Source organism: Cydia fagiglandana, chromosome Z (genome assembly GCF_963556715.1).
Source record: "Cydia fagiglandana chromosome Z, ilCydFagi1.1, whole genome shotgun sequence".
NCBI classification, from domain to species: domain Eukaryota; kingdom Metazoa; phylum Arthropoda; class Insecta; order Lepidoptera; family Tortricidae; genus Cydia; species Cydia fagiglandana.
In genome coordinates, this window is record NC_085959.1 from 39,710,626 (window position 1) to 39,732,439 (window position 21,814).

Below are 21,814 nucleotides of genomic sequence, written 5' to 3' on the forward strand. Positions count from 1 at the left end.
CGTATTAAGTAGGTTAGGGCAGGTTTTTGGCCTAGGAGTAAGGCTGCGTTTCCACCAGAGATGTGCGAAGATGCGTAGCGAGTGATGTTTGTTAAGAACTAATAGAAACATTTACCTATCCTCGCTCAGCGCAGCTCTAGTTGGTATATTCTGTTGTTTCCTAATAAACACATCCTTCGCTACGCATTCTCACACATCTCTGGTGGAAACGCAGCCTAAGAGTTTTAAGGGCATTATTGCTTGCGTTTCCTTAATCTCGCCCTACCCTACAAAGATGTATATAAATGTTATCGTTTTCAATGGTTTCAAGTGTATTTTATATGCACAATCAGTAATTGAATATAGTTTTTGTATTTTACATTGACACATAAGTTCATAATCATACAATATCTGTATATATAACACTAATTCATGTAGCCAATTAAAAGTATTTAGGTAAAAATAACATATACATACATACTTTGCTTAATACGAGTATACTACTTATTGTGTTCAATATTAAGGAAATAAAAACAAAAAAATAAAAAAGAGCTCCATTTAGATTTAAATAAAACATTATATTTTACCCTGTGAACCCTTTGAAAAATTATGTTTATACAATTTGATATTTTAATTTCCAAGTCCATATTTTTATTACAAATAATGTTAAACACAATACACAAGTTACATCACCACAAACGTTTAAATCACTTATGATAATATATACCTAACAGATGTAATGCATAATTATTTTCCATCGTATTTTCACGGAAACGTACGAACTCGTGAACCTACGAACGTGTCTTCCTATTTCAGTCAGTCTCGGTACAAAAAGTACTGAGGTTAATTAAAGTAGCATGACAAATACGAACGTTTCCGAGAAAATACGATAAAAAACTCTTATGCACTACATCTGTAAGTACATATATCGTATTTCGCCAAAGATATATTAAGACGCGTGAAGAAGTGCACAATATTGTAGCCATAGTTGTACCAAAGTTGTTTGGTAGCGCTCTACGGCGCCACACGTTTTATGGTAAAGTAACAGCGAACTGATATACATGGAAGTATTCTGTCCGCTCAGTTATGACCCAACGTAAACTATTCGATTGTAGGCGGTGCTTACAAACTATTCGATTCGCAACTTCAGTTCGTCCGAGATGACAGTCAGTGACGGATGGCTAAATTGATTTATAAAACAACGTTTTTTTGTAATTAAAAATGTCTTCATGTGTCGTGAAGTGGTGCAGAAGTTATTTTAGTTCATACCAAGGATAGTGGAATCACTTTTCACTTGTAGTAAACAGATAACTTCAGTAAAATTTGGAATAAACATGACGATTTGTTTTCAATACTACCGTGCTAAGCTAAAACGTAACAACTGCATACGACTTTCATAACAACATACGACTTTTTAAATTGCAAGGATAATAGGGATGGTGTTATGCCAAATGAAGTAGACTATTTTATTAACTTGTGCTTGGTTTAGGTATTTTCTATATACATAATTATAAATGTAGTAGGTAATGAATTCTTTCTTACAGATTTGTATTTTCCTTTTTTATTTCATGAGACGGAGCTGTAAAAAAACTACCTCATTCTTTCAAATTCATAATAAAATTTGATATTATCATTTTAAATTACCTTCCATTCAGATTCCCACAACTCCCACAAGATGCTATTCGCAGAGAACTATGGAAAAAAGCTGTCCAATTAGAGAGACATGAAATTAAGTGGATGCCTGGAAAGATATCTAGAATTGTTCTATTCATGAGATATAACTCGTGAGATAATCATACCCGGTCTCCTATATGTAGATACACTTCCACTGAATTAATTTAACAAATACACACATTATCTGAAAATATTGATCATTCGAATCCACCCTCTACCATCACATATATGTCGGTTCTCTCTCAAGCCATTTTTGACCCAATTTTGCAGGCTGCATAGCCAGTCCGACTTCTAAGATCAAGTTTACCATACATTTACAATGGCGTACTTGATCTTAGAAAAACGGACAGACTATACCTGAACGTGACTTCGCACTGCCATACAAATTTATAATAAAATATACAAAATACTTATTATAGCGGAATACATTTATACAACAATGATATATTTACTTATGTTGAGTTAGTCTGTCATTTCATAACAACATTTTAACTAGTTATCTTTTAATCTGCATTAAATTATTATACGTGAATTATTTGACTGGTTCTTCAATGTATGGCATAAACCAATCCCTGTCCAAGTCATATTCTAATCAAATATGAACCGCAAACTCTCAGCGGCCAGTACGTACAGCAAGAAGGTTATTAGCGGATTAATGTCGCTGATTGGTAGTTATTGACATTATATGCATTTCATCTACACTTAGCTATGTACCATTAGTGTAATAAAGATGACTATTATTTTGTTTACCAGCTTTGATTACAGGCTCTGTAAACGCGTCGTCTTATTTAAATGTAGGCGTAATTTTGTATGTGTGCTAATTTGGCCCGAGAATTTGAACGGTAATGTTCCTAAAGGCGGTTTCCATACTAAATATATGCGTTCACTGTAAAGTAAGGTCGCTATGCACGAAGAAATCCGTACATTCACCCACCTGTTCCTATCTCTATTGCACGCGCATAATTACATTGGTGTCTCGCCCGCACAGTGTCATCGACCCAGCGCATCATGGGTGGGATAGCAGTATAATTATGCGCGATAGAGATTATGAACTAGGCGCATCAATGTACATAGGAACGAAATTTTTCATGCTTAGCGTTCTTACTTTAATAATTAACGCATAGATATCATGGTCGCGTTTTTATTATGTAATGCGTCACTTTCGCACTCACATACTGGTTAGAGCGTGACAGACATGGTGACAAATGATAAAGAGTCGGCCATCTTAGCCCTTCTGCAGCGGTATCATGGTCGCGTTTTTTTCACCTGTAATGTCATGCGTCACTTTTGCACTTACATACTTGTTAGAACGTGACTGACATGGTGACAAATGATAAAGAGCCGGCCATCTTAGCCCTTCTGGTTTGTCAAACTTTATCGTTTGTCGTTTTATCGTTGGGCAGTATATCCATTGGCACTAAAGTCATATCACAACAACAACAATAACACGTCATGTGATGACAGCGGGATACTGAAATTAGTATTTTTCGTACCCGTAGCAAGTCCAAGAGCCATACACGAGTATAACCAAAAAGTTTCATCCAGGTAATTATTGTAATTAAATAAATATCGTGCACATAATCACATCACTCGTTCGATAATTCACTATCTTTCTTGCAATTAGTAGGTATACAAGATGTGCTAGAAAGTTTCCAAAAAGTTCCCGAAAGTTTCAGGAATCTTTCATAGGAAACAAAGGAAACTTTCATTTCAAAAATGGAAAATTTGGATTCCCATAAAAATATAAAAAGTTTCCGAACTTTTACCATGTGAAAATTTCGCAAATTTAGAAAATTTCCGACGGCACATTAGTAGCTGATATTGATTCACTTCAACTCTCCTGCGACACCAATTGATACCATCTACTTTAGCTGTCAAAACTATGGCTATACTATTTTACATTTCCTATAAGCGTCTTAATTTAATAATTCTTTGTCCATAAATATGGGTAGCACTATTTTTTTATTCGGTAGACTAAAATGACATTTCATAGTATGAAATGTTCTTTTATGTTCATACTATAAAATGTCATTTTAGTCTACTGCATAAATAAAGTAGACTTAAAATTTATTACATCAAAATTTTTATTAATAATTGAAAACACTTGGTGGTGTAAACACATACCTACATATTAACATTGACATACATGTTGGCAGCAAAATGGACATCTTGACAGAGAGGTGAGACACTTCGACAGCACAGTGCATGTCATATGTCAAATATAAATATTACAGGAGTTTCCAAGCTGTGGGGCGTGCCCCGTAACTCAAAAATAAGGCCAGAGAATACTTATTCATTTTCATCTTTAAAAAAATAAGGCTTACGAAAAATAAATTACATCACAGAGGGACAGGGTTAGTAAAAAAAAGTTGGGAACCCCTGTACTGTAAATTCGGTAGTTAAGATGTTATTTTGATTTGTTTTTTTATTCTACAATATACAAATTTTATTATAAGTACATACATATTTTTGAGCCTTATGAAAACCAACTAAAGTACCTGAAAGGGGTTTCATATACATGTATTCAAAGCATAACTTATTATCAATGAGGATAAATAACACATAATTCGATGTGTCAACATAAATTATCGAGCCAATTACTCGAAAATACATAATTACTTAATCGATGATCGATTGGTGTGGCCTTTTCCTTTCAAAAATTTTCATCACAGTTAATCCTCGCGATTTTTAAAGTAAGGTCTGCAATACTCCCTATCCAAAATTCACCTGCCACTCACTTGCTTTTATTACCAAATGTCACTTTTATTATAATTATTACCCAAGCAATATAGTTCACATACTATCGAGCAAGTGATTGGTCAAGACAATGTAAAAACGCACTACCTTATCCGTAGTCATTAAACAGGCATGGACTATAGTTGCACAACACTACACGATACACCGAATAGAAACACAAAGAGAACGGACTTGATATGTTAGAAAATTATATAGATAACCCACTGGGCGATTATCACTTTGAAAAAACACTTTCGGAACAGAAAAATTTGAAATTTGAATTTGAAAAATCATATTTTTTTAAATAATATTTATAATATGGATTAGTCAAGTCTTCAAGCTTTGGCTTCATAAGGCTCAATGTACTTAAAAATACATAAGTACCATCACGCTCCGCGATTGTGGCTCCATTTAGGGTCCTAGCTAAATTGGTTGTTCAATATTTACCCTATAGAATTTCCAATTTAGCAAGAACTCTAAATGACATAACAATCCCGTGTGGTAATTGTACGTTTTCGTTGCAAACTAATAAGAACCTTACCTGAATCAAATAAAGTAGCATTTCTTATGTTTCATTGCTTTTTAAACGCATTTAATCTCAGTTTACTTATGTTACAACAAGGTTCGAGTTAAGAGTAGGAGAAGTATGGTGGGCCTTACGAAGCTAGCAGACTCGAATGCTAGTCATTAATACATGATAATTACACAAACCCCTAATTAAATTTTGAGTGATTGAGTGAGTGATGAAATGACGAACGACCGAGAGGTATGGAGGAAAAAGACAAAAGCTATGCCTACTCCAAGTGAGAGCACTTAAGGTAGATTTTTCAACAGAAGCAGGGGGCGGGTGTGGCGCGCGGGCTGGCGGGGGCCGAGGTGCCGGCGCGGCCGATCTGAGCCCAGATCGGACGCCCACCAACGAGGCGCCCTTACCGCTCTTACAATCTGGTAAGAAAGATATTTAAAATCCTGGAGACTGTGGAAAGGGTGCCAAGATCCCATATCAATGATTCAATGTTCCAGCTTCAAGAGAGTATGCGGAGCGTGCCGCTGCTGGACGCCGGGGCTCAGCCAGCTCAGCAAGCACGCCCTCCACTCTCGAGCGCACCGCCATCCACAATATACCGCACCAATCTCCAGGTAAATTGTATTATATGACTGTATATCACCGCAGATTTTCGCAACTCGACAACTGACGCCTATTTTGCATGAAGGGGGTGGGGGGTAGATTAGTTCAACCAGCCCAATTCCTCAAGGAATCCTATCACACTCTGTGATTTAAGTAGGATCTTGGGGAGTTCCGCATAGATCCGAGATGTTTTGCCCTGTACGGAGCGGAGCCACTCTGCTGCATTCCAGCACCACATGAGAGACTGTGTCTTAAAGTCTCCATGCAACCTCTCGGGTCTGTCTGTATCTCATGAATAAAAATTATGCTTGTAAAGTGGTTCATGAACTGTTATGACACTGGTCACCACCCTCAATCGATCTCGAGGTAATAATAGTGGCATAAACAACAGCAGATCCACAATATTCCTCACCAAAGTACAGGTTATCCCAACAGTAATACAAGTGTATGCGAGTTGTATTCGACGCGATCTAAGCAATCACGCTCTTCTTACAATTCATATTGTATACCAAGCTCTATGGTTGGCAGAAGCATATGTGAGTGGTGTTCAACGACAGCTCAAGCCGCGTAGCCAAGATGCCAATCGCTTACGCTTCGTAGCGATCCAAACGCATTTGTCACTGTCACACTAATATGGAAGAGTGATAGAGAGACAATGCTTTTCGTTGTCGAAGCTATAGCGATTGTAACCTTCGCTAGGCCGGCAGTAGTATTTTATAAAACAACTTTTTCGCAGTATCGGAGCGTGCGCCGGACCCTCAACCGGAGGAGCGACTCAGCCCCCGCGCAGAGATGCGGCTCGCTTTGGACCAGGGGACGGATGTGCTGGCGCAGCAAGAGGCGAGAAAACAGGTGAGATATGTTTAAAAACATCTTATTATTCGGAGCCCCTAGCGGATACATTTCGACCCATCGGGAACCTTTTATCTACTCAAGAACAAGAGCTTTCAAAACATCACTTTGGCTTAAGAGCTACCCGCATTTGCTCTTTATTCAGATACAGTCATTCAGAACCTAAGTCTAGATTCCAGATCTATGTGCAGTATTTCCGAGTGTGTACCTTTCATAAAAACTATCTACAGGCAAGCTTTCTTATTCAAATACCTTATTTCCCCCAACGCAAAAACGTGTGTGAGAAGTTTGACCGCTATGTGTTTCCCATATAACCATTCCAGTCGCAGAATCATCAAAGTGGTAACTAAATGTCAGATGTGTCGTAAGTGTCGTAACAGAGTCCACACAATGTGTCTAGAATTGTTTCGAAACAAAGTGTCGTCGCCGTGTGTACACTTTTCCGTAACAAGGTGTCGACACATTTGTGTGCACTTTGCGTGCGGTTTGCGACTAAATCTGACAGCAAATTTGTGACAGCAAATGTCAATATAAAATACCTCTTGAAAACCAAGGTTTGTCAAACTACTATTAGTGTCTCGTGTGCTCGTAAGTAATTCTAGTAAGTCATCATGGGCGATGCAAATGATAATAATCGACCAAAACCATATAAACACCCAACATCCGTCAACCTTTTACAGAAAAGTTTTTAAAGAAATGCAATAAGCTACTTAGGTCAGCCAACGAATGCTCAAAAAAGTTGTAGAGGGAAATGCTCGGAACACAATTTTTGACTCTGTAACTTGGTTTGGACAAGTTAGGAGGTGAACATATCAAAAGTCCCCGGCCGTAGCCCTTGAGCGGGGGGAAGCGAGGGGGCTTTGAATGTCCCATTTTCCGGTTTTTCGATTATATCTCGGAAACTATGCATCTTAGCGACATGGCCACTTATACAAAATGAAAGTTAATTTAATTTGTTACAAGTTTATTTAGTCAATTTTTTCGATATGTTGAATAGTTTTTGAGTTATCCGCTCTTGAAAGTTTATTTAGGGCTCTCAATTTTATCTTGATATATCTACATCAGTGAAGGTGCTAGGCCGTGTATGGTATCGTTTTCGTATAAATCTGGGTTGCTGAATCCATTTAAGGTATCACATTGAAACCATTCCACAAAATTAAAAAAATCTTTTTAGGGTTCCGTACCTCAAAAGCAAAAAACGGAATCCTTATAGGATCACTCGTGCGTCTGTATGTCTGTCTGTCTGAATACACCAAATAGTTCTTTACCTATAGATGACAGGAAAACCTATTAGAAATGTGCAGTCAAGCGCGAGTCGGACTTAATGTACGGAACCCTTAATACGCGAGTCCAACTCGCACTTGGTCGGTTTTTTTTAAACTCCTCTTGACGCTTAACCGCTGAACCGATTTCGTTGAAATTTGGTATAGAAATAGTTTGCGTCCCGGAACAGGACATAGGATAGATCTTATAACCAAAATCATCTTTTGAAGGTGTGAAAAGTGGCGTGGAAATTTGTACGGGAAATCAATAACCGCTGAACCGATTTATATAAATTTGGGATGGTCTACATCTTTGATTTAGTTAAAAATGATAAAAAAAAAACATGACTTCAAACCTAAACTTAAACAGTATTAACTTCAAGAAGTCAATTCTGAATTCCCCCCTACACCTCATTTCACACCTTTGAAGGATGATTTTTGAGATAACTTATTATGTCCTGTCTCGGGACTCAAAATATATGTGTACTAAATTTAAATTAAAACTGTTCAGCAGTTTAAGCGTGAAGAGGAGTTTAAAAGAAAGTAAGTTTATATGTTTTTACTTTGGAATGGTGTCAATGTGATACCATAACTAAATTTGGTACTGCGAATTTATACGAAAACGATACCAAACATGGCCTCGTAGCTTTACTGTTGTAGAAGTCAAAATAAAATTGAGAGCCCTAAATTCTTATTACTTGACCAAACTTGTGTAGAAGGAAAAGGAAAAATAAAAGTCTTCGGCAGGAATATAAGACACAAATATAATTTTTTTTGCGTTACTATTTCAATTATCAAATATAAACATACCTTGATTATATTATTCTAGTGAGATCCTCACAGATAAACAAAAACATTTACTTAAAAAATTACAAGGTCGAAATGTCACGGAACTTGTGAGAGTAATACGTGAAAAATAAAAACTTTTATGACAAAAAAATCTGGACACAATTTAAGAAGCATCCAATTGCGTCGAGGAATCATCTGCATTTTTGCTTGTTTCATTACCTCCTCGCTTCTTTTTTTGTCCTTTGTATTCTGTAGCAATTTGTTAGATCTGAAAATAAAGATAACTTGCGTCGTCACGGATGTCGATTTATAGGTTTTAGGGAGTGCAGAATTCGAAAACGATGACCATTTTGGATTCCAAAATGGCGGCCATGCACTATGTTATAAAAGATGGCCGCTACGTATTTTGTCATAAAAGTCGTCATGGATATCGTTTTATAGGTTTTAGGGAGTGCAGAATTCGAAAATGATGACCATTTTGGATTCCAAGAGGTCTGCCGTGCACTTTGTCATATAAGCCGTCATAGATGTTGATTTATAGGTGTTAGGAAGAGCAGATTTCGAAAATGATGACCATGACCAACAAAACGACATCCATGTCGACTTTTAACATAGTGCATGGCCGCCATCTTCGATTCCAAAATAGTTATTATTTTCGAAATCTGCGCTCCCTAAAACCTATAAAACGACAGCCATGACGACTTTAATGACATACTGCATGACCGCCATTTTGGATTCCAAAATGGTCATCATTTTCGAAATCAGGGCCCCCTAAAACCTATAAAACGACACCCATGACAACTTTTATGACATAGTGCGTGGCCGCCATTTTGGATTCCAAAATGGCCATCATTTTCGAAATCTGTGCCCCCTAAAACCTATAAAACGACACCCATGACGACTTTTATGACATAGTGCATGGCCACCATTTTGGAATCCAAAATGGTCATCATTGTCTAAATCTGCGCCCCCCAAAACTTATAAAACGACACCCATGACAACTTTTATGACAGTGCATGGCCGCCATTTTGGATTTCAAAATGGTCATCATTTTCTAAATCGGGGCCCCCTAAAACCTATAAAACGACATCCATGACGACTTTTATGACATAGTGCATGGCCGCCATTTTGCAATCGAAAATGGTTATCGTTTTCGAAATCTCCCCCAAAACCTATAAAACGGCACCCATGACAACTTTCATGACATAGTGCATGGCCGCCATTCTGGATTCCAAAATGGTCATCATTTTCGAAAGCGGGGCCCCCTAAAACCTATAAAACGACATCCATGACGACTTTTATAACATAGTGCATGGCCGCCATTTTGGAATCCAAAATGGTCATCGTTTTCGAAATCTGCGCCCCCTAAAACCTATAAAACGACACCCATGACGACTTTTATGACATAGTGCATGGCCACCATTTTGGAATCCAAAATGGTCATCATTTTCTAAATCTGCGCCCCCCAAAACCTATAAAACGACATCCATGACGACTTTTATGACATAGTGCATGGCCGCCATTTTGGAATCGAAAATGGTTATCGTTTTCGAAATCTGCGCCCCCCAAAACCTATAAAACGACACCCATGACGACTTTTATGACATAGTGCATGGCCGCCATTTTTGATTTCAAAATGGTCATCATTTTCTAAATCGGGGCCCCATAAAACCCATAAAACGACATCCATGACGACTTTTATGACATAGTGCATGGCCGCCATTTTGGAATCGAAAATGGTTATCGTTTTCGAAATCTGCGCCCCCCAAAACCTATAAAACGACACCCATGACGACTTTTATGACATAGTGCATGGCCGCCATTTTGGATTCCAAAATGATCATCATTTTCGAAAGCGGGGCCCCCTAAAACCTATAACACGACATCCATGACGACTTTTATGACATAGTGCATGGCCGCCATCTTGGAATCCAAATTGGTCATCGTTTTCGAAATCTGCGCCCCTTAAAACCTATAAAACGACACCCATGACGACTTTTATGACATAGTGCATGGCCACCATTTTGGAATCCAAAATGGTCATCATTTTCTAAATCTGCGCCCCCCAAAACCTATAAAACGACACCCATGACGACTTTTATTACATAGTGCATGGCCGCCATTTTGGATTTCAAAATGGTCATCATTTTCTAAATCGGGGCCCCCTAAAACCTATAAAACGACATCCATGACGACTTTTATGACATAGTGCATGGCCGCCATCTTGGAATCCAAAATGGTCATCATTTTTGAAATCTGCGCCTCCTAAAACCTATAAAACGACACCCCTGACGACTTTTATGGCATAGTGCATGGCCGCCATTTTGGATTCCAAAATGGTCATCATTTTCAAAATTGGGGCCCCCTAAAACGTATAAAACGACATCCATGACGACTTTTTTGACACAGTGCATGGCCGCCATTTTGGATTCCAAAATGGTCATCATTTTCGAAATCGGCACTCCCTAAAAGCTATAAATCGACACCCATCTCGACTTTTATGACAAAGTGTTTGGCTACCATCTGCATGCAAGACATTTCTATTATTTTTACGTACAAAAATGGCCAACCGAGATTTAATCGATAATTTATTCGATTAATGTTCAGATTAATTCAATTTCAATCTATGTTAGGTCGACTAAACTAATCGTGATTAAAATTTGAGGATTAACTTTTTTTATTCCATTAATTAGTCGAATAAACAGTTAATCTATTAAGTCCCATCTCTGACCACGTCATTTTTACACTTTGAGAATATCTGAAAACAAATGAACACAAGGAGCCATTTTGCAAATCCAGTAACTTTGTTATTACTTTTGACAGCGCGTGTCATGTGTCTACACAGAGTCGACACAAAGTCGAAACATTTGCGACTACTTTGTGACTGCAATATTTCTCAGCCTTAAACCATATTTATACATCATAATTAACAAATTTCGTAGTATGTAAAGCGTTATTTCTGTTATTTAAGTATAGTATACGCATCGAAGTACTAAAAATGCATCAAATAATATATTTATGAACACAAGCACTGAGAAGTAAACAATTTCATTTCCGGCTAAACTAAAACAATGTGGTGGCGCGTTGATTATATTACACTTAGTTTATCAAATCACTCGAGCAGTTTAATTCCCCATAATAATTTAAGTCCTATTGTAATATAAATGCAAACAATATATAATTACGTCTTGTAATCCGTTTTAGAGATGGCGTATTAATGTCACTTATTTTTATTTAACTATTTTTCCATCTGACAGTTTCCATTTGACAGGAACAAAATGAACGAATGAACGAATGATTTTGGCATAAAGTAGTCGCAAACCCGAAACAATGTGTGCACACGGCGACCACACTTTATGTCACTTTGTGTCATGTGTCGACCCTTCCCCATTTCTGGTAACTGTGTCGACACGGCGACGACTCTGCGACTGGAATTGTGACCGAAACAGACGGTGTCGACACAAGATGTGTCTACACCGCGTCGTAACGGCGACTGGAAATGGTTGTATGGGTTGTTCTGTCTTTTTCTGACCAACATAAATGATAGATCGGGACTAAATAGAGAGGAAGGGAGATTTCTTAGACGTTGATATAAATGATGTTGTTATCCTCTGTTCCCCTGTCCACAGGCTGGCGGGTCAGACCCCTGGTCGTTTCGCGCGGCATGTCAGCGGTCGCTGCTACGTCGGGTGGCGAGCGCGGACGCTGTGACGCTCTGCCGCGCTCAAACCCGCCGCACCGCGCCGCATACTACTTCGCGCAATTCTGTATATGCCTGGAAAGGTGAATGAGTTTAATGATCGTGCTGTCTCTGTCTAACATTTACGGTGTACGAGACATCTCGCTGCACCACATCGCGGTGGATGACCATGCTGGTTGTGCTGACTCTGGTCTAACATTAACGGTGTGCGATTAACGCCGCACCGCATCGCATTCACTAGTGAGGCATTCCACGAGAATGTCGCTTACCGCATTGACCTTGTATGGCACTACTCCGCACTTAATTAGGGCCTCGCGGAAGCCAACCCTCTTTATCACCATGGGAATACACAATGAAAGAAAAGGGCCGTGCAGATGCGACTTCGCCCACGCCTTGATTAGCTAACGCTACGCCTCTGGACTGGATAGGACCATCTATAGGTAGTTTTTCTTTGTGTATGATAATAAAATTAAACCAGTATTCACTGCTTAGTACAATAATATATTTTTAACCAAAACAACACAGCCGTAATTTTTTTTTTTTTTTTTTATTATGAATGGGCTTACTCATGGCCACAGACTAGCCGAGGCGTAGACGTGGCCTACGATGGAGCGAGCTCGCCCAGAAGGTGCCTGTTCACTCTTGATTTGAAGGTTGCCGGGTTATAAGAACACGGAAATATAGACGCCGGCAAGGAATTCCATTCCTTGGCAGTGCGCATAAGGAAAGTAGAAGCAAAGCGCTTCGTGCGAATTGGTGGAATATCTACCAAGTAAGGATGGAAACCGGCCGTGCGTCTAAAAGTCCCATACACTCACGACGCCATTATTGCCCGCCAAAGACAATCATTTGTCTCAACATTCGTCTATTTAAACAAAGATTACATTTATTACCACTTTTAAACATTTGTAAATTATTTTCTTATTATTTAATTAGTTATGGTATATGTTTATCTTACATTCAATTATTTATTAGGTTAATTAGTATTATAACAATACAGGACATATTACACCGGATGCCGCAATGCAATACTGTGGTAAAAGGCTAATCAATGACCGTATTTTTATTTAACATTAACAACTGGTATCAAAATAGAAACAGTTTGATGGCTAAAAGCGTTTTGCCAATAATAATGATATAAATTATCTTATATTTCTAACAATACATTAAGTTAATTTGCTGATAATTTAATGTTTCACGTGACAGTTCCAGAAAGCGAGAAACTTTCGGAGATGGAGCAACTGGCGCGAGTGGAAGCTCAGACGATGCGTTCGCGGACGCGCTCTCTATGCCAGAACGGGAAGATGTAAGTATATAAACGTAGTTCTTAAGTACATTTATTACTTTAAAAAAAGGTCCACATGACTGAATATATCAGACACGTATCACTGACAGTTATCCCTTCTCCGTAAATATACATTACAGCCCTAGCACAGTATTAAGGAACTTGTCTTTTAGATGAGGTAATAGTCCAACTTGGAACAATAGGGTATTTTCCTACTAGTCAAATCAGTTACTTTTTTAGAGCTGTCAAAACGATTTGCTAATATGCAATTTATATGAAACATTACATCGTGACGTCACGGTCAACTCACCTACTTTTTATATTTCTATCCGATTTATTAAATATAACTTGTTTTTAAAAATAACTCCCATCTGTGTTTTCCTAATAATTATCTGGTGCTTTATTTCATGCATGGTGTAAAATAATTTATTTTAAAAACAGTATAGTACCCTATTTATTTATTTTTATTTATTTATTTAAGAAGAAACAAACAGTCGTTTACAAATAGGTTTACAAAAATATTTCTTAAATTAAGACCTGGAGTTTCCTTATTATATATAAAAATTGCAGTCTGTAAAATAAAGTAACATAAACATAAGGTACTAGATTAGTTTGAACATATAGGTATACTCACGAGAGTCGGAGTGAAATTAATGGGTATTGATTAAATTACCGGAAAGAGACATAAGTAATGAAAAATTACATACTTAATTAATTACCGAAAAGCACGTTTTAGTGAATTTATGGAACAGTTAAACAAATCTAAACTATAAAGTTTTTCATTTTCGTTAAAAAGTTTACAAACACGTCTCATAAATACATTTTTTACATAGCATGTTCTACTATAGGGAATGGAAAACATTTTTTTCTTCTGGCATTGGCGCTGACGTCTATGAGGAACTCTCAAATGTATTTGATGTAGTAGTGAGGGGACATCTAACACATTATTCAATATTTTGAAAAGTAGGACAGAGTCTACACAGTCTCGTCGACTAGCAAGAGTTTGGAGTTTATGATGTGTCAGAGATTCATTATAGTTAAGGTGAGTATGACCAGTTCTAAAATCGAGGGTTCTAACAAACTTCTTTTGTACTCGCTCCACTCTATCACTATGAACATTATGGTAGGGTTTCCAAACTGCGCAGGCAAATTCGAGGTGGCTGCGGACAAAACTGTTAAAAAGGATTTTGTAAGTGACACTATTTTTAAATGGCTTTCCTAATCGTAAAATGAAACCTAGTTGTTTGTACGCCTTTTTTATAACCGAGTCTAGATGAGGTATAAAAGATAGTTTTGAGTCCATAATAACTCCAAGATCGCGAATTTGTGTTACTCTACTCAGACGATTGTTGCCTAATGTGAAATTATAATTAAGATTATTTTTTTTCTTAGAAAAACTTATAACATAACATTTATTCAAGTTTAAAAATAACTTATTTTGGGTACAAAATGTCTCTAGATTTTTTAAGTCATCTTGGAGCAAATAATAATCTTCAATAGAATGAATTATCTTATAAATTTTTGTATCGTCTGCGTAGAGCAGCACTTTCGAATTTTTAATATATTTATCTATGTCATTAATAAAAAGCGTAAACAGTAAAGGGCCTAAATGAGATCCCTGTGGTACCCCGGAACCAATGGACTTCCATTGAGAGGCGTAGCCTGCTAGAACAACACATTGGCTCCGATTCTCTATATATGATTTAATCCAGCGGAATAGGTCTCCGTGTATTCCAAGGTGCCAAAGCTTGAGTAAAAGTGTATTGTGACATATTTTGTCAAAAGCCTTGGCAAAGTCTGTATACACGGCCTCTACACTTGCGCCTCCATCCATCGCTACTAAGATATCACTAGTGAAAGTCAATAGGTTAGTGTCTACCGAACGACCTTTGTAGAAACCGTGTTGATTAAGGCTAATATGATTTTTGACTACTTGGGACAGTTCATTTGTGACTATCTTTTCGAAAATTTTGTTAAATTGGCATAATTTTGAAATCGGCCTATACTGTTCAATATTTTGGCTAACTTGACCCTTGGGGATAGGAGTTACGAAAGCTTTTTTCCAAATTTCAGGAACACAACCAGTTTTAATTGATTTTTGGAAAAGAATAGTGAGTGGGGATGATAAGTTCGCTGAGCATTTTTTTTATAAAAATTGGATGAATACCATCAGGGCCTGCACCTTTGTTGGTATTGATTTTATTCAATAGTCTATGGACAATGGCACGGTTAATATATATGTTACTTGCGTCAATTAAGGGTTCAGTTGGTGGCACCAGAGTATCAACTCGAAAATGAGTATCTGACTTTTCAAAAACGGAGTGGAAGTGATCATTAAATAAGTTACAAATTTCTGCACCGTCTGAGGACGTGCAGTCTTTATATTTCATAGTCTTTGGTATTTTATTTTTAGTATTAATCGACTTAATATACGACCAGAAATAATTCGGGTGTGATTTAATTTTGTTTTCCGCGTATGATATATAACCGTTGTAGCACTGTAATTCCATTTTTTCTGCGCGTTTACGTAATATTTTAAATGTCTCGTAGTCCAAAGGATTACGGTATTTTTTCCATAACCTATGAAACTTACGCTTTTCACTAAGCAACTTTCTTAAAGGTTTGGTGTACCACACCGGGACAGACGATGACATATTAATCCTACGCCTAGGGATGTGAATACTAATAAGTTTATTTAAAATATCGTAGAATTTAGTAACACAGCCAGTCAAATCACTATTTTCAAAGAGTGAGTACCAATTTATTTTAGATAACTCCAAGTTAATCTTGCTATAATCACCACAATTAAAATTATAAATAAAACTAGGAATCGGCTTAAGAGTGGGTTCAAATCTTAAAATTACATCTATAGTTAACGCTTTGTGGTGATTATCTTCAAGCGTGAGTGGCTGGTCGCAAGCAGCGACTGTACAATCTGTACTGCAAAAAATAAGGTCGAGAATGCGATTGTTAACGTTATGTACACAATTAAATTGTTTTAATTCAGTGAATGACAGAAAATCGTGCATTATTCTTGTTGTGTAAGTGTGTCCCGTCATTAAAAGCATTCCCGGGGACGAATGAGCCAGCCACTCGGCCTCCGGTATATTAAAGTCTCCGGTAATCTAAAATAAATCATTCGGCCTTTCAACAATAATGTGACTAGCTATTTCAAAAAATGACTTTAGTGTGTCCCTATGTCCAGTACCTTGAGGGATATAAATACAGGCTATATGAAAAAAGGATTGTTGTTGTGTATTGTGAGCGCTTCGTTTACATGGGTCGAGCGGGACAGACACCCATACACAATCACAATAGGCTCGCGGCGGCACGGGCCAATCGCGGTGCACCGGCTGGCAGCGCGCGCGCACCGCCACCGCTGAGCCACCGCCGCGCATCGCGCCACTTTCCTCCGCTGACCGGTCGCATCGAAATACGTTAAAACTCGAATCAAAAAATTCTCCATCAAAAAAATCTGGAGTTAGCCAGGTTTCCGTCAAACAAATAAATTCATAGTCTGACTGAGCCACTTTAGAGAAAAACTCACTAGCTTTTGTTCGTAATCCCCTCACATTTTGGTAATAACCAGTAAAAACCGTATTAGCCATTTTCAGTTAGTAAAAAAGTTTCTAAACATGATATTAGATTGATTGGGTACATAACGCCAGTCAGAAGTAATAAATTAAAATATGGGTTTAATTTTGACACATTGTTATAGGTAAGGAAAAATATATTATAGTGTTGAATAATATATTTAAAAGACGTGCATGCATTGTATTTACGTAACAGAACACAAAAAATATATCGACGTAGTAAAATGTTTGTAGTGTTACTAGTGTTATACAAACGTAGCATTAGTGTAAATTTAACGGCCATATAATGGAAAATACAATGATATTGAGTGCATTTTAAACCGGTAGAGAATGCTCGTTCGAAATTCAAAATCTCGAACAAATTTGCTTGCACGCGCGGCATTCCGCATTCCGTATGTGCCCTTAGAAAAATCTATCGCGTCGCGGCGTCACTTATTTTCACCCGAGATCCGCTCATTTTATCTGTTCAAAGTTGGATTTACACGGTATATATAAATATAAATCGATGTGTACACTGACCCTAGCCCCTGATTCTGACCCTAGGTAGAAAATACAGAATTTACAAAAATGTCATTGGTTTATACATCTTAAATCTGATTCCAGATTGGGTTTCCTCCGCCGCCGAGCCTCCTCCGATAGCCCTCGTCGGGAGCCCCTGCTGCTCGGTACTCGCCCCTTCTCCCCCCGACGATCTACAGTGAGCAACCATGATGGCTATTATAAGATTTGCTTTGTCAACGGCAATGTGTGAATGGGACAGGACGATACGTCAGTGTCGCACGTCCGGCTACGATGAGTACGAATTAATCTAAAAACGCGTTTAGCCGTTCTTTAGTTAACACCCGGTAATCCACCGTAGCTTCAGAATCAAAGAGAATTAGAAATAGAGGCGGATTGTCAAAGTAAATTATGTAGCCACAGAAAATTTACTGCCATCTTTCGACAGAAGATTAAATTTTACGAGCACACTTTTGACATTGGCGAAGTCGTCGTAAATTTGCCATTTTTCTTACAGAAGAAGAAGTATACATACAGAGTGTAAGATAAATAGCCCGTGTAAGAACATAATCAGTATAAACGTGTTCAGAGTAGAAATAAGGGGGGAGATATTTGTGTATTATTTTTTACTCCCAGTGGAAGGGCACATTGTGTGTTTAGGAGAAGCAGTTTCACGGTCATAACACCTTTCCCACTTTTTAATTCAGGGGGATTACTTTTAAATAATGTTGTCACTAAGAATCACAAGTTTTTTGATCCTTATTAGTATGAGAATAAAGTGCGTAATATTTCTACAATTGTCTCTATTGGTTCAAATACTTCTTTTAGAGCAGTTATGGGAAAAGTTCTCGGCACCTGTAGTAAAATTGTGGTGGTTAGTTTAACCCCAAATAATACCAACCTGGCCCCTGTTTCACCACGCTAACAATTTTCACCCGAGATTGATTGACAATTCACCGTACATTGCTGGTCCAATAAGTAAACATTGACGCTATGTATCTTCGTTACATATCGACCCAGAAATGTGCGGAAAAATGTCAGTGTCAGGTGCCAATTGTCAAGTTGGTATAATAGGCGTCTGATAATTGTCACTTAACACTAACATGTTAGTTTTCTAGATCTACGCAGTTTGTCAATATTGGGCACTATTATTAAGTTCCATTTTGACTGGCTGAGGCAAAATTGTGTGACAAATCGTCAGTGTCAGGCGACAATTGTCAAGATGGTATAATAATGGGTCTAAATTAAAAATATTCCTGTCAGATTGATGAAATAGGAAGCTGGGGTAGTTGGCATGACACTATTAGAAAAAGTTTGTCTGATTGTTCCACGTGTATCCGCCTTGGGATATTTACGAAAGTACACTTAGTTACAGGTCTATGTCAGGGACCGTATAACCGGTTTTATTAAATACCTGTATATAAACTGTCAAACGAATACCGGTTAAAATGTTATACCTATATTCGAATTAGAGGTATTGCTGTCATTCCGTTTTTGTCTTTATCGCTAAACTACACTAATTGACATAATGAAATACCGGTATTCATTAATACCTCAATAATAACAGGTATTCAGTATACCGGTAATGGTTATCGTATTTAATACCGGTATTCATTGCACTTGATCAAAGAGTAACCAAAAACTTTGCGACAAGAGGTTAAAGTTGTTGTTAAGTCCTCATGCTAATATTGATCGCAGTACAAGCGAAATATTTCATAATTTAACCACGAGCGTAGCAAGTGGTTCGAAATTGCGACCGTTTCAAAGCACGAGGTTAATGAATGAATTAATGAAAAGAATTAACCCCAAAAAACATTTCCATATGAAATATGAGCGCCGCGCCGGCGCGCCGCCGCCGCCATCAAAATTTTCGCGCCGCCGCCGCCGCCAAAATTTTCGCGTCGCCGCTGCCGACACTGCGCTATCGCCGTGGCATCGGCGTGACCTTGTTAGATACTAGAGTCTGTCTAAGCTAACTTTGCACCGATTTGAACAGAACAAAGTGAGGGAGTGTTATTATAATATAAACGTCATATTTTCATAGAAATTTGACATTAACGATGATATTTACACACGTTGTCGTTGCAAATGCTATGCAGATTAGTTTGATCGCGAATTTATTGCTTTTATATAAGGTGCTAACAAATTACAGCTTGGCAAAAAAGAGTAGAAATTAAAAAGTGGCAACACTGTAGTGTCGTCCCGTTTTCTTATATAAATTGGTTTGAAAGGGACGACACTACAATGTTGCCACTTTTTAATTTCTACTCTTTTTTGCCAAGCTGTAGGTATCGATATTTTAAGAGATGGTACTTTATATAAAAACAGTTAACTTTAAATAGAAATCAAGAAAACTTTTCATATCATATTTTTGTTTTATTTACCGAACAAAAAATAAATTAAAATTATATTAATAAAATTAATTAAAAATAATCATTACGTGCATTTAACCACATAAAGAAAAAATACATAGAGTGCTCATGCTCACTCCATACATCAGTTTTGGTACCAAAAATACTATTCTTTTCGTAGTCAACATTAGTATCGAGTAACGGAATTATCAGTACTGCTACTTGACAATAGATGTTGCACCGACCGAAAAGTCTAATGCTCAACAACTTTCAGCGAATATTAAACAAGGATTAACTGGAACTTATTTTCTTTAATATTAGTTGTAAATAGTTGTTCAATACAATTTTCGTGAGTCGCGACATTTGAGACATCTAGTATCAAGTAGCGGTACTGATAATTCCGCTACTCGATGCTAAATGTCAATTACGAAAATAATAGTCTTTTTGGTACCAAAACTGATGTATGGAGTGAGCACTCTATGCTTACTATATTTGTCTATGATTTAACTGACAAGATGTTTAACACTTTCTGTTTTGCCAACAATTGTTTGTGTTAAATGTCATTATCATCAACGTGTCATTTCATTTATCAACGTGAAGTGGCCAGTTAAAAAGAGGTCTCATTTAATTATCTCATTAACAGGGTGTTTTTACGTAGCAAATTTGTTTTCCAATTTTCTCAAAGAACATCATAAAACCTAAATGTTTCATACTTAAATATACTCCAGGAGTCGAGTATTATCAGCTGTAAAAATATTGGTAGCTAATTTGTTAGCACCTTATATTAAGTTCGGATATATAACTTTTTTGGCTAATATATATTAGACTGCATGCTTTCTCTTGTCTATGCTTAAGCTAAACATGTGGCAGTAATTAGCGATTCGGTGGCCAGGCAATGTCAATGAATAAGAAATAGGTGATATGGAGTCTAACCTAATACGTCTATTCCAGAACATATCCTCAACAATTGAATGTAAAGGTATGAGCACGATAGTTGAAGTCACGCACACAACAACAAAATCATGTAATGACAGTGAGATTTTGAAATTAATATTCTTTTTAGGCTTCCGTATTTCGTACCAATATCAAGTTGATATCAACTGTAAAAAAGTTTCTTGAAGGTTTTTTTTATAGGCTTTTAATATCGTACGTTTAAGTCGCATTCACTCATTGATTCATTCATACTATTTTTGCGATTAGTAGGTACTCTGTGCGAGCAGTGTGTGTAATCATTCACCTCTCCTGGCGATACGTACATATAATAACTATTATATTTGACTATAGCTACCCGCACTGACTTCGCACGGATAACACAAAACCTTAACAAATTGTACACCTAAACTAAAGCTTCCTCAAAAATCTTTCTATTGATAGCTGAAATCCGCATGAAAATCAGTTGAGTAGGTTTTGAGTTCATCGTGAACATACATTCATATAGTTACAGACAGACGCGGCGGGAGACTTTGTTTTATAAGGTGTAGTGAATTAGTGATAAATTCAATTAACAGTAACCTCACAATATAAAGATGATCATTGTGCTGCTTATCTACAGTTCATGGCATGAAAAACTTTTTTCCTACCATAATTCAATAAATAATCCTTGAAATTAAAAGGTTTGAATTCTCTTCGCATAAACCAAGTTTTCAAGGCTACGCCGCCGATTCGCCGCCACCGCCAACCAATTTTGACCGGCGAACCGTCGCCGGCTAAATGCCTATCGGGCGGCGCTAGACGTGCGCGCCGGTCGAAAATAATTGGGCAACGGCGCGCCACCAAAAAATCCACGGCGGCGGCGTGGAATTTTTCAACTTTTCAATATTAAGACGTATAATGAAGTCATGCTTAACCCTTAAATCGACAAGGGAAAAAAATCTTAAAAAACTGTGTTAGTATCAGTTTTTCGGTGTTATTATCTTATTAGGTATGTGGTTGTTTATTGTAGAAAAATCATGAAAAAAATCTATTT

The 21,814-nt window shown here is 37.4% G+C and overlaps 1 protein-coding gene across 1 annotated transcript in view; it reads left to right on the forward strand.

Annotated features, from left to right (window-relative positions):
- Nucleotides 1–21,814, forward strand: part of LOC134678432 (uncharacterized) — a 109,531-nt gene that overhangs the window by 77,516 nt on the left and 10,201 nt on the right. Inside the window, exons 27-32 of the mRNA XM_063537008.1 lie at nt 5,224–5,337; nt 5,413–5,529; nt 6,255–6,370; nt 12,051–12,204; nt 13,328–13,427; nt 17,603–17,696. Coding sequence (XP_063393078.1) covers nt 5,224–5,337; nt 5,413–5,529; nt 6,255–6,370; nt 12,051–12,204; nt 13,328–13,427; nt 17,603–17,696 — 695 coding nt within the window. The remainder of the gene's footprint in view (nt 1–5,223; nt 5,338–5,412; nt 5,530–6,254; nt 6,371–12,050; nt 12,205–13,327; nt 13,428–17,602; nt 17,697–21,814) is intronic.